The sequence below is a fragment of the Mastacembelus armatus genome, chromosome 9, assembly GCF_900324485.2.
Source record: "Mastacembelus armatus chromosome 9, fMasArm1.2, whole genome shotgun sequence".
NCBI lineage: Eukaryota > Metazoa > Chordata > Actinopteri > Synbranchiformes > Mastacembelidae > Mastacembelus > Mastacembelus armatus.
This window is the reverse complement of record NC_046641.1, coordinates 21,544,898-21,557,751: the sequence shown is the minus strand read 5'-3', so window position 1 is coordinate 21,557,751 and position 12,854 is coordinate 21,544,898. Positions and strand designations below refer to the sequence as shown.

The following is a 12,854-nucleotide window of genomic DNA, read 5'->3' as shown; positions in this document are numbered from 1 at the left end:
CAGTATATATACCATATGTTTTCTCCTTTATTTTGTCTTTAGCGGATTATCTGAGCACACTCAGTATGAGCTCTACCTCTGTCGGGTCAGACAGCGAGTTGACAGGGTTGGACAGTGTGTTGTGCAGCTCTTCGCTCGAGCAGAGAAGAGGAGACACCAGAGCGACACTATTAAAGGTTCAACCGCTGTGGTTCCACCTGAGAAATGTTTATTAATGGATAAGTAATCATTACTGTTCCCCAGTAATAACACATTGTTTCACAGGTGACGGAGAGTGTCCAGAGCCTGACTCAGCTTCTCTATAGTCTGCAGGTGAGAAAAGGTCTCAGTAAAAACCTCAGTGTCTGTGGCTAACTGAATAAGTTAATATCACATTTAACAGGAAATTCTAGGCACAATGTGTGTATATGCATAGTAACTATAGTATTTGGCATTTTATGAAACAAAATTTACTGTAAAATAGTTTAAATCTACTTTTTTTTAACACAAATCTAAATCTAAACAGTTTTGAGAAGATGTATTGAATAAAATGTATGTATAAATGTATTGAATAAATTGGATGCTTTTAAATTCCAACAATTAATATGATAATGCCTGTGGTACTGTACAGGAAGTAATCTGTGTGTTAAGAGTTTTCTTCTCCTTGTGTTTGCAGGCTGCAGTAACCCTCCAGGACAGCTGCTATGAAGTCCAGAAACTCCTTCTCCAGGAGAGAGCCCAGCTGCGAAACTTCCCCTTCCTCCCAAACAGCCTGGTAAAATAAATCTTTAAAAATATACTACAAAAAGGCCCATCCATAACTGTGCATTGGTCGTTTGTCAGCTGGGATTGATTCCAACCTACAGCACGTGGAAGTGGACTGAGTAGTATAGAGAATGGAGGGATGCTAGGAAAGATTCAGCCTGCTTCTGTTGTTATCCAGGAACCAGAGAAGCCGAGGAGTATTGATAAGAAGAAAGAGGGCGTAGAGAGGAAGAAAGAGGAGGTGGACCAGGTGCAGAAACTCCACGTGAAGCTGAAACAGGAGCAGCAGCGCTGGGACAAAGAGTGTCTGACCAGAGACAAACAACAGGTGATCCTCATGCTGCTGTCCAGACTTAAATAACCTGTCTCAACCTGTCTGTCCTCTCTGTCTCTAATAACTACATTTCAGCAACATAAATATCAGCAAAACCAGTTTTTATTCAGATTGAACTTTTCACACATAAGGAGATATGGTTGAAATGCATTGCTGTCCATCACAGCTATAGTTTTCATGTGCTGTTTTTAATATCAGTGTGAAATGGTAGATTTTAAAATAAGCATTTGAATGATTTTATTTAACACCGAAACAGGATATTTTAGATAGCCGTAATATTGAATGGATAATGGATAAATACTTAAACAAGCAAATGTAAAACCTAATTAGCACATCCTAAAGTCCCAAGTCCCCAGTCCCATGGCATGTGCCTTGTGTGTTCACAGACTGAGCAGGAGAGTGTCCTGGAGCAACGAGAGCAACAGTGTCTCCTGGAGGCTGAGCGGCTGCGTTGTGAGCGTGAGGAGCTGGAGGTCCAGCTGCTGGAGTATCAACAAAATCTGGACAGACTGAAGGAGGGCCAGAGAAGTGTGGAGAGGGAGAAGGAGAAGATTGAAGCTCAGCAGAGGCTGCTTCAGAGCTGGAGACACAGTCGCCAGAGCAGCCTGCCTGTTACAATACCACTGGATGGATACGTGGTAAGAGATCTACAGCAAAGTGAGGGCGCAGTAATGAAGAGAAAGACGGGACGCCAACATTGCTAAGCAAATGATTGGTGCTTTTTTTGGTGTTGTTTCAATGTCTCAGGTGTCCAACCACAGCCGCTCAAGCAGCCTGGATGGTAATTGTTCAGTGTACAAGAACGAGGCAGCCTTACTCACGCCCCTTCACCTCCACCAGCCTGACAACAACAATCAGCACCAACGTCTGCTTACTGCACCGAGAAAGAACCATGACGGCCCCGTGCATAGCTCCTGCTATACCACTAACCTTGGCCTCACCGCCAGCCTCTACAACAGCCTCAACACCCTGCTGAGCCAGGCACATGGCAAACAGCGTCCTGACAGTCTGACGTACCCAAGCTACAGTAACAACCACAGCTTCCCTCGGCCTCTGGATGATGCTGTCCACCCATTCAGTAGCAGGGTCACTGCACCGCCACAGAGGACCAACAACAGTAAGACCACTGTTACTGAATATATGAAAATCATACAAGATTGCAAGAAACCATGGTGTGATTATTTTTTTTTAAGTTATTACATTACTGTGAGCTTTTTGTCTTATGTCTTTGTCCAGTCCTCTAAAACATGACTTTTCTGTTGAGTTCCTGTTGTTCCTGTTTTAGCAGATTGCAGCCTGCCACTGAACACACAATCCCTGGGTCCCTGGATGTCAGAGGACAAAGGTCATGGACATTATGAGGACCATCACTCCTCCTCTCCCTCTCTTATGCCCCTCATTCCCCCGCAGGCTTACCTGTCTCTTGAAGGACAGAATGGAGAGGAAGGATGTGAGGAGAACATTGTTTATCTCTGAGAATCATGAGAATCAATAGAGGGAAAGGAACAATGAAGGTTGCCTGACTGACCATTATATACGTTAGTTATTTGTTTGTGTATTTGTGCCTTTGCATCCATCTAAATGTGATGGGTATAATTTAATTTTCTAAGAGCTGAATAATGAAATGAGGGAACAAATGGAAAACGTAAATATTTACAAGGAAATATGTAGTGACTCTGTTCCTGCCACCGTTGCAAGCCATTGTGCCTTTTTGCAAAAAAGCTCTTTGTAAATTGCTTTTGTACTTGTGGTCCCCATGTTTTTACTTCTACCATAACTTTTAGTATCTATTGCACTTGATGGGACCTAATGCAGATAGGACGGACATGTTAATATTATTATTATTACATTATTTTCCCATGAGCACTTAAAAGAAAATGGAAATATTTGAGAAGCCCTTCCCAAACTGTGTATAGAGTACTATTATTTCTCCGTGTGAATTTTAATAATATTTATAAGGGATTGTGAGCATCTAAAAGACGTATAAATATAGACGTTAGTGTATAAATATTAAATCTATGTATATTTTTATGAAAAGGCTACCTATGCACATTATGTTGAAAGAGAAACCTATATTTCTGTCATTTTCTCGCTTTTGTGCCAAAAATCTTGCTGACACTGTAATTGATTTCTGTAAAGAATAGCAGTATGTTTTCTGTTCATCTTTTCTGATAATTTATTGTGTGTAAATTGCTTCATGCACTGTCATAATAATATTTTGTTAAATATTTGTTCTCTTGTAATCTCTGTAATCAGAAGTGTGATCTGCCATAATATTGTGTTGTATATAAAACTATTGTGGCAAGCAGTTAACATTTACACGCCTCTCCTGAGTTTCGGTGTTACGTTATTACGCAATGCTCTTACGGTAATTGTAGGCAGGCAGTCATCAAACCCTCACTCATGAGCTCTCAGTCAGTGTGCACAGTGAGGGACCAGCTTCTCAGTTCGATCAGTTTGTTGTTAGGTTTCAGAATGTCCTTGGTTACCCTGCTTGGGTTCTTTCTGGTATTTTCTGAGGATCACACTGGATGCTGCTTGGACACTGGTGAGTTTGATTCAATAAAATTCTGTCATCTCTCATTTTAAAACACTTCAAATGTTTAACTTTATAAACACTGTGTCGCACTGTGCGCCAGTTTGGCAGCTGCCAAAACCAAGCATCAGTCATTTGCAGGCTGTAAGTGACAAGCAAAGCCTCTTGGTGAGCTGGATAGTAAACCACAGCAGCTTAGTGGGTGACATTAATGAGATCCAGATCAGCCGCACTGAAAACCACATCATTATTTATAGTGTGAGTATGAAAGTTCTCTTGCCTGGAATTTGTGCTATTTAAAGGCTCTATAGTTTCTTACCAATGATTTTGTGGTACTGATTGTTCTACTTTACTATGGTGATGTTATCTGTAATCGGAAACTCCTGTCAAATTGTACATGTACTATTTTCCCTGTCTTGATTAATCTAGGAAAATGTCAGTGCACTGTCTGCAGAGTCAGATGAATACACATGGACATGGACTTCTGATCTGCCCCTGGAGTGTGTTGATCACTCCGTCAGGATTCGCCATATCTACAATCAGTCTGTCGTGAGTCCCTGGAGCGAATGGAAAAATAACTACGGTGAGATTGATGACAATCTGAGCTTTAATTGTCAGTGCCCAAGTAAGACTGAACCACATACGCAGAAGGCAGTGCTGTTTCTTGTGTGTAGTGTTTTACTGATAAGATCATAACATCAAATAAGCAAGTGTTGCTGGTTTCTCAGCATTAGTGAGGCCCCCTGGGCTTTTTTCTTTTTCTCTATTAGTCATAATATATCAGTGTTTCTCATCTACTGCATTGTGAGTGTTGCAGTCATTGTAAATGACTTTGGCAATGAACCCCTATTACATGTATGCCCATTTGGATGGGTACCATTTTATTGTTGACAGTTCTTTGAGGCATTTTTTAGTGTTGTATTTTTACTGCATACTTCACTTGGCTAGTAGTAATTATACATATACTGTAGGCAAAGCCAGCCACTCCTCAATCAGTATGTACTGTAACACTGATCTGTGACCCATAGGAGTCGTGGCAAATGATACGGCCAGGATCTTTCCATTCCAGAGAGTGCTGAGAGAGGGTACCAGTGCTATGTTCTGCTGTGTTCCCCCAGCAGGAGTCAATATCACCAGTATGAACTTCAGTAGCATCAAATACCCTCTTATCAGCATTGGGACCAGAATCAAAGCTATTGCTGTCAGCAACTTGACAATCCCAAAAGCAATCATTAATGCTCGGGTAGTCAGTTGCAGTGGTACAACAGGCGAGGGCACTCATTGCTGGAACTACATCAGTTGTGAGTTTCTGTTATTGTTGTTTTTGTTTATTCTTGATGTTTATTTTTTCCAAAGATTTTATTTTTTTACATTTGTGTGCTGTGTTTCTGCATGCTGCAGTCCCTCCTCACAAACCCAGAAACCTCAGCTGTGCGACCTCAGACATGAAAACCATCACGTGCACCTGGGATCCAGGCAGAAAACGACATTCACATGATCTCACCTTGCAAACACACACTCTTCAGATAGCGTAAGCACATACATTACCAAACATTCAGGATCTCTTTGTAGTTTGACAGATATTTTTTAAAAAATAGGTAAAGTGTTCTTGTAACATGACCAAAAAATGGTTATGTGCAGTGATTAGTGTCTGGGGCTCCACTTGCCATCTATAGTTGAGCAACACTTGGCGCTAGAGTACTATCATGATCTTCAAAGAGTCTAGTGAAGTATTCTGTACTCATACTCATATTTACATGACAGCTTTATAACACTAAGCTAAACAGGGTTACGTGAGAAAAATGATTGTGAAATCCCACTATAGCCAAATCAAACAACTGATATATCACCAAACAACAACATCCTTAAGTTATTAAATTCCAAACAGACAGTTCTGTTGGACGTCTCATGAGTCTCTTCTTATTCCCATCTTTGTTGCTGAAAACAAAGCAACTCAGACCAGGTTCCTGTCAAATGTGAGCCACCATCTTGTACTTTCCCAGCCATCCCACAGCTGGAAGAATACAACATCAGTGTTATGGTGAAGAACAAGCTGGGAGAGGAGACAGAGAGCTACAGCTTCAACATCTCTGACAGAGGTAATAGAAACATAGCCTGTTTAAATGCTCTCAGTATATCTAGACATTGTAGTGACATCTTATTTGAATGTTCATTGCACAAATACTTTTAACAAATGTGTGGATTTCATGTGTGTTTTGATGTTAGTGTCTCCTATTGTGGAAGTGGACCGAGTGATCCCCGGGGTGACAAACACCACTGTGTCCTGGATTGTACAGGGGAACTTGACTCAACTGACCCTGCTCTGTCAGGTCGCTACAGAGCCACACACGACCATTGAAGTGAGTTTAGTTACTGCAGAATGGGAAATTTGACATTTCAGCTTTTATTTGACTTCATTTTACTTCATTTGTGTATTTGTAGGAGCTTATCTGCAAGAGTCTGGATGGTTGCTGCAAAGTCAGACTGGAACATCTGCTCCCCAACACTCGCTACTCTACTCGAGTTCGCTGCTCTGTCAATCGCAGACTGTGGGGAAAATGGACACAGCCTGTGTCCTTCACAACTCGTGAGCACAAAAATGATGTATTATCAGGATAGCACAGTGTGGTGTCTCCAGGTTGTGGTCAAGCCCCTTCCAAATCAAAGTTCACTGAAGTTTGAGAACACACCACACTCATACAAAGTTAAAACCAAAATTTTAACTTTGTTTCATGCCAAGATTAAGTCAGGCAATAAACTGACCTTCAACATTTATGAACCTTGGACATGTGGTTGCATAACATCCAACTTAGCCAACACGACCACTAACAAAGTTTGTTTTACTCTGTTTTTTTTATTTAGTTTTCCTCCTCCCTTTGCTTTTTTACCTTAGTTTAACTCAGACCAGAAACAGCTGAGAAAACAGTACAAGTCCTACACATCACAGAGGTGGTTCAAGCCCAGACTACACCTTCACAGTACAAACAAGTAAACTGGTACTGGATGGTAGTGAATGATAATCTTCATGTGCTTTACAGGTCTGAGTAAAGATCCGTCAGCGATCTTGAACTTATGGAGGACAATTAAGCAGCTGTCCGACCCACACAGTCGTAACGTTACTTTGTTGTGGACTCTGGTGAGACCTGAATCTTGTCTTGTATCTTTATATGTCATAGCACACACACACAGATTGTTTTGGTTTAATTAAGGCAATATATGTTACCATCGCACAATCTTTTTTCCAATTTTCATTTCAGCAAGTTCCTGGTTCAGCAACCACAGTAATCACCCAGGGCTACACAGTTCAGTGGTCACAGGAAGGTGTAAGCAGGACCGAGTGGAAGGACAGTGGCCAGACCCAGGCAGAGGTCTCTATTGGTCAGGGGCAGTATAACTTCACTGTCCAGGCTGTTCTTCACAGTGGCCTCACCATCTCTGATCACATCACAGTCCCAAAGATGGATGACAGAGGTGAGGTTTTATGAGGACATGTGCAGTCATCTGAGAATTATTCAGCTGGACTGTAAAGAACTTTAAAAAAGCTTCTTATGTAAAGTCTTATTGCTGAAAGATTCAGAGGTTGGAGCCAGATGTTTTTTGTTCTTATCCAAAATGTGGCACAATTACACATGAAGTGGTTTAAATTGTGTTTGTGTCCAGAGAACCTCCCAGTAGTGAGACGATTGACCAGCAGCGCATCTGGTGGTTTCAATCTGTCCTGGGCTGAGCAGGTCACTGCCACCTGTGGCTATACAGTAGAGTGGTGCATTCTGGGACCTGCAGTGCCTTTTACTCTGCAATGGATGAAGACATCAAAGGGAGTCAACACTTTATTTCTACATGGGAGTGAGTTACTGTTTGGCTCTTTTCCTCTTGTGGTCACATTAAGTGCATTGTTTTAAGTCTTTCCTATTAATCATTTATTGTCATACAACTTTTATTTTGCAGGACATTTCAAAGCAGGTTGTAGGTATGAGTTTAATATCTCTGAATGCACAGAAAATGGACACAGACTACTGGAGATACAGACTGGATATTCACAAGAGCTCAGTGAGTGTTAGTAATGACGTGTGTGTGTGTGTGTGTGTGTGTGTGTGTGTGTGTGTGTGTCAAAGCCATATATCTTCATGAAGCCAGTTAGGGTGGTAGGGTGGCTTATATTATGTCTCAGAACTGGTGTCTGAGCAGACAGGATGGCGGGACATAGTACAGGAGAACATGGTTAAAAATAAAACTTTTAACAAGATGTGGCAGCTAAGGTTTTGACACAGGATGTTTTCATCAGAAGCTCTAATATCATTCAGATGTCATCTACACACAAGACAGCATCTTTCCTGTTTGTCAGATACCCAAATTCTATTCTTTTTGATGTGAAGATATGTGAATAGAACACTTTCTGTCAGATTAAAACTTTTTCTGTAGATTCTGACGTCAGTAAATTGAATCAGATAGAACATTCTCAAGGGTTCATATCTTTTTAGTTGATTGTATCTGTCTTCCTGTCTAAAAACCACCTTTTTCTTCTCAGAATCTGTACAGTCCCCAAGTCTAGTTGGACCTGCTCAGAGTACTTCCTCATCGGTGACACTGGAGTGGCATTACAATGAGGATAATCCAGCTCATTCAGCGTTCATCACTGGGTACTTGGTTACCGTGCAGGAAGTAGGATCTGAAATACTGCCAGGCCAAGCTGCAAGTGGGTACAGAGGAAAGCGGGCAGTTTTAATAACTCCTGATCTCTTCCAATGTTTAGGAGAGAAATATGCAAACAACTGTTGTGAAAGATGAAATAACGTATCTAAAAACACGTTTAAAGTTAGTCATTAAAATCAATCTCAGATAAACACTTGAGTTATGATGCTGCTCAACACCATGATCCTTTGTACATTTAGATATGTTCAATGTGTCGGTGGAAGACCCTCGCAGGAAGACTGTGACCATAGAGGGTCTGCAGCCGAGCCATGAGTATGCTCTCTTTGTGAGTGCTCTCACCAGTAAGGGGCCTGGACAGCCAGCCAGTATCACCATCAGAACCAGAACCAACTGTGAGCCCAGTAACATCCAGCACAATTATGGAAATTCAACATCATTAACTGATTCAATTAGTTTTCTCTCTTAGACTCTTGAATAAAAAGTTCTCAAATTCCAGTACACAGACTTGAATGTCTTATTTGATTGTAGAGCCTGTTCTTCTTCTGTTTCCTCTGGTAGACTCTGTTCACTTGGCAAAGATACTGGCTCCTATCTTGTTGCTGCTTGGCTGCATCATTCTCCTGTGGCCTCAGAGGAAACTGTGAGTAACTCAGCCTTTATATCTTCACTTAAACACTTCACCTCTCTTCCAATCTTCAACCTTTTTGTTCTGTTTCTCTTCCAGGCTGAAGAATGGTCTGAAGGAGATATTTGTGTATCCTGCTGGAATGAACATCAAAACGTCTGAATTACACACTTTCCTAAACAAGGTATGGACAAACCACTGAAGCAGTAGGAACAACTATTGTGTTCTACATGTAAGAGCCATTTAGTACATAATACATGTATATTTGAAATGTTTTAGGACTATTTCAACAGGATACCTCACAGTCCTCACATTTGACAATTCATTGTTTTTAGGTTACTTGTCACGTGGAGATAGTATATAAGCAAAAATACATACTGTAATTAAAGTTAGTGTTTTTTCAGATGAATTTAAATAGACCATCAGAGACCAACTCATCAATCAACTTCAAAATAATTAGTATAATTATCTAATTTGTTGTTACTAAATTGGTTGTAAAACTATTAAAGGGTAGTATTTGTCAACGTGGAGCTTAATTTTAGATTGTTCTCTTTACTTCCACTGTAAAACTTTATGACACACAAACAACAGGAAGAAAATTCTCACTCATGTCCATAATCCTCTACTGATTTTAAAAAAAAAGCAGAAATAATTTCAAACTTTTATCAGACTGAAAGTAAAATGAAAAAGTTGGACCCTGGAAATAACTTTGATAGCAAACTATATAGCAAATGTGATCCACTTCTGGACCAATTTATCTGTATACAACATTTTGTGCATCTTAGGGCAATAGATGTAACCCTCTTTAACTCATGCTTAATTATTTGATGCAAATTTAAATTCATATAATACCATCTGTGTGTGTGTGCACAGACTGATGAGAGAGTGCTGCATCATAAGGTGGAGGACTGCATCAGCTGTGACATTGAGATCCTAGATACCCACCCTCCCCTGAATGAAGCAATCAATCAAGCTTCATCCATGGCACTATCCTGCGCGCCGCTCCAAGCAGATTACCGGCCACAGTCTGCTGTGCTGCTCTGCACCACACCAGCCCTTCAGCAAATAAAATGCATCGCGAATAGGAGTTACTTTGACCCCATGGCAGGGGATGTGTCTGAGCCACAAGTAACATTCAGTGAAATCAAATCAAGCTTTGAACCATCTGATTGTCTGCAGGAATCATGTAGTATTATATGTGATTATATCTCCAGTGATACTTTACAACTATAAGGTTAAAAACCCAAAACTTCTATGTCATAAATTTCATGTCTCCATTTCAGGAGTCTAATTACTGTAAAAAGAGGCACTGTGGCTTTCAAATGTGGCTATGCTAAGACTTTGTATGTATGCCACGTTTTAACGTACTATAAGTCCATGCAATTTGATTGGAAAAATGCAGCTTGAAGAGTTGGAGTCCAAATCTGCTTTACTGTAAAAGTGCATTAAGCTGCTATGAGGAACTGTAAAGATTTAGCTTAAATAGAAAGGAACTAGAGATGTTATCTCCAGGATGTAACCGGTCCTGCTGACAAAGCAGCTAAACATATCAAAATGAGGAAGAAGACAGCAATATGTGCTTTGTCTTTTCTGAACTTAAAAATGTGCTTTTAAAAATCAAAAATTTATTTGACTAAATTATCGAGTAGAAGGAGATGGTGTCTATATACTATGGTAAATAGATTTATACTACTATTCCATATACTGATGGATGATGGACGATTCAGTCATGTTACTGTAATTCCATTAATCAAAGACAGTAAGAGGGAAAGGTATGTGGTCAGGATTCCTTTGTAAACTTTGAATTAAATTCAATTCACTTGTTATTCCTGTGCTATCAGTTTTACTGTAATATGAAAACTTTAGCTCCCTCTGCTTGTCAGATCATGTCACTCACCCACAGCAGAAATCTCAGAACATTTTGTTCTGTTTATGATTCTTTATTCCAGTGAATATGGAATTCACAGCCAGACATTTGTTTTAACTGATTATGTAATTGAATCATTTGTTTTTATCTTGTTTGTATTCATTTCTTGCTTTATAGTGTAAAATTAACTGATCTGATTTTGACTGTTTACTTCTAGTTTTCTTTTATTTAATAACATAAGTTTACAGTAATGTTCAGATGTAATGCAAATATGTCCAGTGTTTATTTTTTAACCAGTAATTCTTATTTCACTGTTCGGATGATATGGCTGGTGCAAATGAATATCGATTCTCACCCAACACTCCTCCCAGGTTCACACATTCTCGACTTATTTTAGGAAGCTCCACTCTGTGGTTTTGCGTAAGTTGCAGAACTGGTTCTCAAACACGTGTCGTGATCTGGTCACGCTGACACACTCAGCTACGTTTTAGCATGTACCAAATAACATATTGTACAAATACATGGCCGTGTCTATTTAGTCGTCAATAATTTAAGATAAGATAAACTTTATTCATAGCCAAAGGAAATTGTGTGTCCATTGTGTATGTCAGGTGTATGTCCATATGTCCATGACCACATACATGTATCATATAGCAGTCTAAGATATCCTTCTGTTTACCATATAGAATCAGGGATTCACACATTTCTATTCACATGCAGTGAATGTAAAAAATGTCAGTTTATTATAGAGTCAAAGGTCATACAGTAGTTTCAACATCCTGAGTAAAGTCAATAAACCATGTGGAATATAAGAGGATGAATACAAAACAAATCTTTAATTTCTAAATTTCCATAGTAAATGCTGGGTTTAAGGTGATTGTTCTGATCACCCTGACAGTTTTAAGACATTTCCCTCACAAACCTTTAAGTAAAGAGGGCTGCTAATGGAAGGTAAAAATCCTGATGCATCTACTTTAAAAAATTTTAAAGTTTACAAAGAAATCTTCTACCAAAATTGAGAATGTTTAAAACTGTCCCTTTGGTGCAAGCACACACTATATATATATATGGTACATATATCACAAAGCTCTCCATCATCACACGTACATGTAGTTTGTTGTTCACTGAAGTCCCTTAGTAGTGCAGAGTTCACAGAACAAAATAATTGTATTACATTATCACATTATCAAGAAGTCTTCTGCCAGCAGCAGATAGTAAATTTGGCAGTTCTTTTTTGGATTGGATCTATTGCTTGGGTCTTTTTCCAGGATCTTCTTTAGTGGCACAGTGTCACTATGTTGCTTTGCTCCAACTAGGGGCTCAGTCTGATCTTAAGATCCAGAATAACCTGCTGGTAAGCCTGTGTTCACGATTAATTCTTCTGTCGTACCCTTACCCTCACCTTACTGTTCTTTCTGAAAGGGAAACACAAACGAGATGACTGCAAATGATAAAACAGTGGCATGGTTTCATCTGAAGTGGGAGAAGTGCTCATCTGTCTGAGGTGAGGCATTTGATGAGCTGGGATACAAAGTTCAGACATGTGACACTGGAAGGCAGTTGGAAAAAATAGCAGTTTGCAAAGAGTGCTGTGTCAACAAATTCAAAATGAAGCTCCAGCAAAGTCAAGTTAGGGCCAGTGTTTGCTGTTGTCTTACCGTTGGGGTGGTGACACCATGCACTTCCAAAGGACGGCATAGAGAGCAAGTAAAAAGGCAATGAACACGGTGGCTGCTATTGCACCTAAAACACAAAACATACATATTTATTTGCACATCAAAACACAAATAAACATATGCACATGTCCTACTAAGCATGATTCACACTATGTTGTTTCTTCTGCAGGGAGTACTATAGAAATGATTAGCTTGAAGGCTGTTTATTCCTATTGAGCTGAATGAACCAGTTCCACTACTCTAAAGAAAAACTTTGCTGATCTGTAATGCTCATATGCATATATGTGCTCCTGAGTTTCCAATCTATATTCACTGCATCATCATATATCAAGTGAATTCCCCACTCTGCAAGAAACAATTGTGCCTTTTCAGTGCTTTAGAAATGTCCCCTTTCTGTCAAAGGTTGCATTTGTAAATGT

At 39.8% G+C, this 12,854-nt stretch overlaps 2 protein-coding genes across 4 annotated transcripts in view; both read left to right on the top strand.

Moving 5' to 3' along the window:
- LOC113138701 (rho guanine nucleotide exchange factor 28-like) overlaps positions 1-3,856 on the top strand; it is a 30,771-nt gene extending 26,915 nt beyond the window's left edge. For all 3 annotated transcript variants that reach the window (XM_026321360.1, XM_026321358.1, XM_026321359.1), the window contains 8 exons: positions 43-176; positions 265-312; positions 656-754; positions 923-1,072; positions 1,465-1,716; positions 1,826-2,195; positions 2,364-3,626; positions 3,718-3,856. In XM_026321360.1, coding sequence (XP_026177145.1) covers positions 43-176; positions 265-312; positions 656-754; positions 923-1,072; positions 1,465-1,716; positions 1,826-2,195; positions 2,364-2,554 — 1,244 coding nt within the window. In that variant the 3' untranslated portion in view covers positions 2,555-3,626; positions 3,718-3,856. The remainder of the gene's footprint in view (positions 1-42; positions 177-264; positions 313-655; positions 755-922; positions 1,073-1,464; positions 1,717-1,825; positions 2,196-2,363; positions 3,627-3,717) is intronic.
- A 1,045-nt stretch (positions 3,857-4,901) lies between these two features.
- Positions 4,902-11,010, top strand: osmr (oncostatin M receptor). The gene is made up of 13 exons (XM_026321361.1): positions 4,902-4,915; positions 5,016-5,713; positions 5,841-5,974; positions 6,057-6,201; positions 6,653-6,750; positions 6,872-7,085; positions 7,275-7,460; positions 7,563-7,664; positions 8,143-8,310; positions 8,507-8,659; positions 8,826-8,907; positions 8,992-9,076; positions 9,766-11,010. The coding sequence occupies exons 2-13, from the start codon at positions 5,653-5,655 to the stop codon at positions 10,123-10,125; spliced, it is 1,788 nt and encodes a 595-aa protein (XP_026177146.1). The 5' UTR covers positions 4,902-4,915; positions 5,016-5,652; the 3' UTR covers positions 10,126-11,010.
- Positions 11,011-12,854: the final 1,844 nt, after the last annotated feature.

Excerpts from the sequence above, each read along its gene's own strand:
- osmr (XM_026321361.1), top strand. The coding sequence starts at position 5,653 with ATGGTGAAGAACAAGCTGGGAGAGGAGACAGAGAGCTACAGCTTCAAC. Across the intron at positions 8,908-8,991 it reads CTGTGGCCTCAGAGGAAACT|GCTGAAGAATGGTCTGAAGG; the intron begins GTGAGTAACTCA and ends TTTCTCTTCCAG. Across the intron at positions 9,077-9,765 it reads TACACACTTTCCTAAACAAG|ACTGATGAGAGAGTGCTGCA; the intron begins GTATGGACAAAC and ends GTGTGTGCACAG.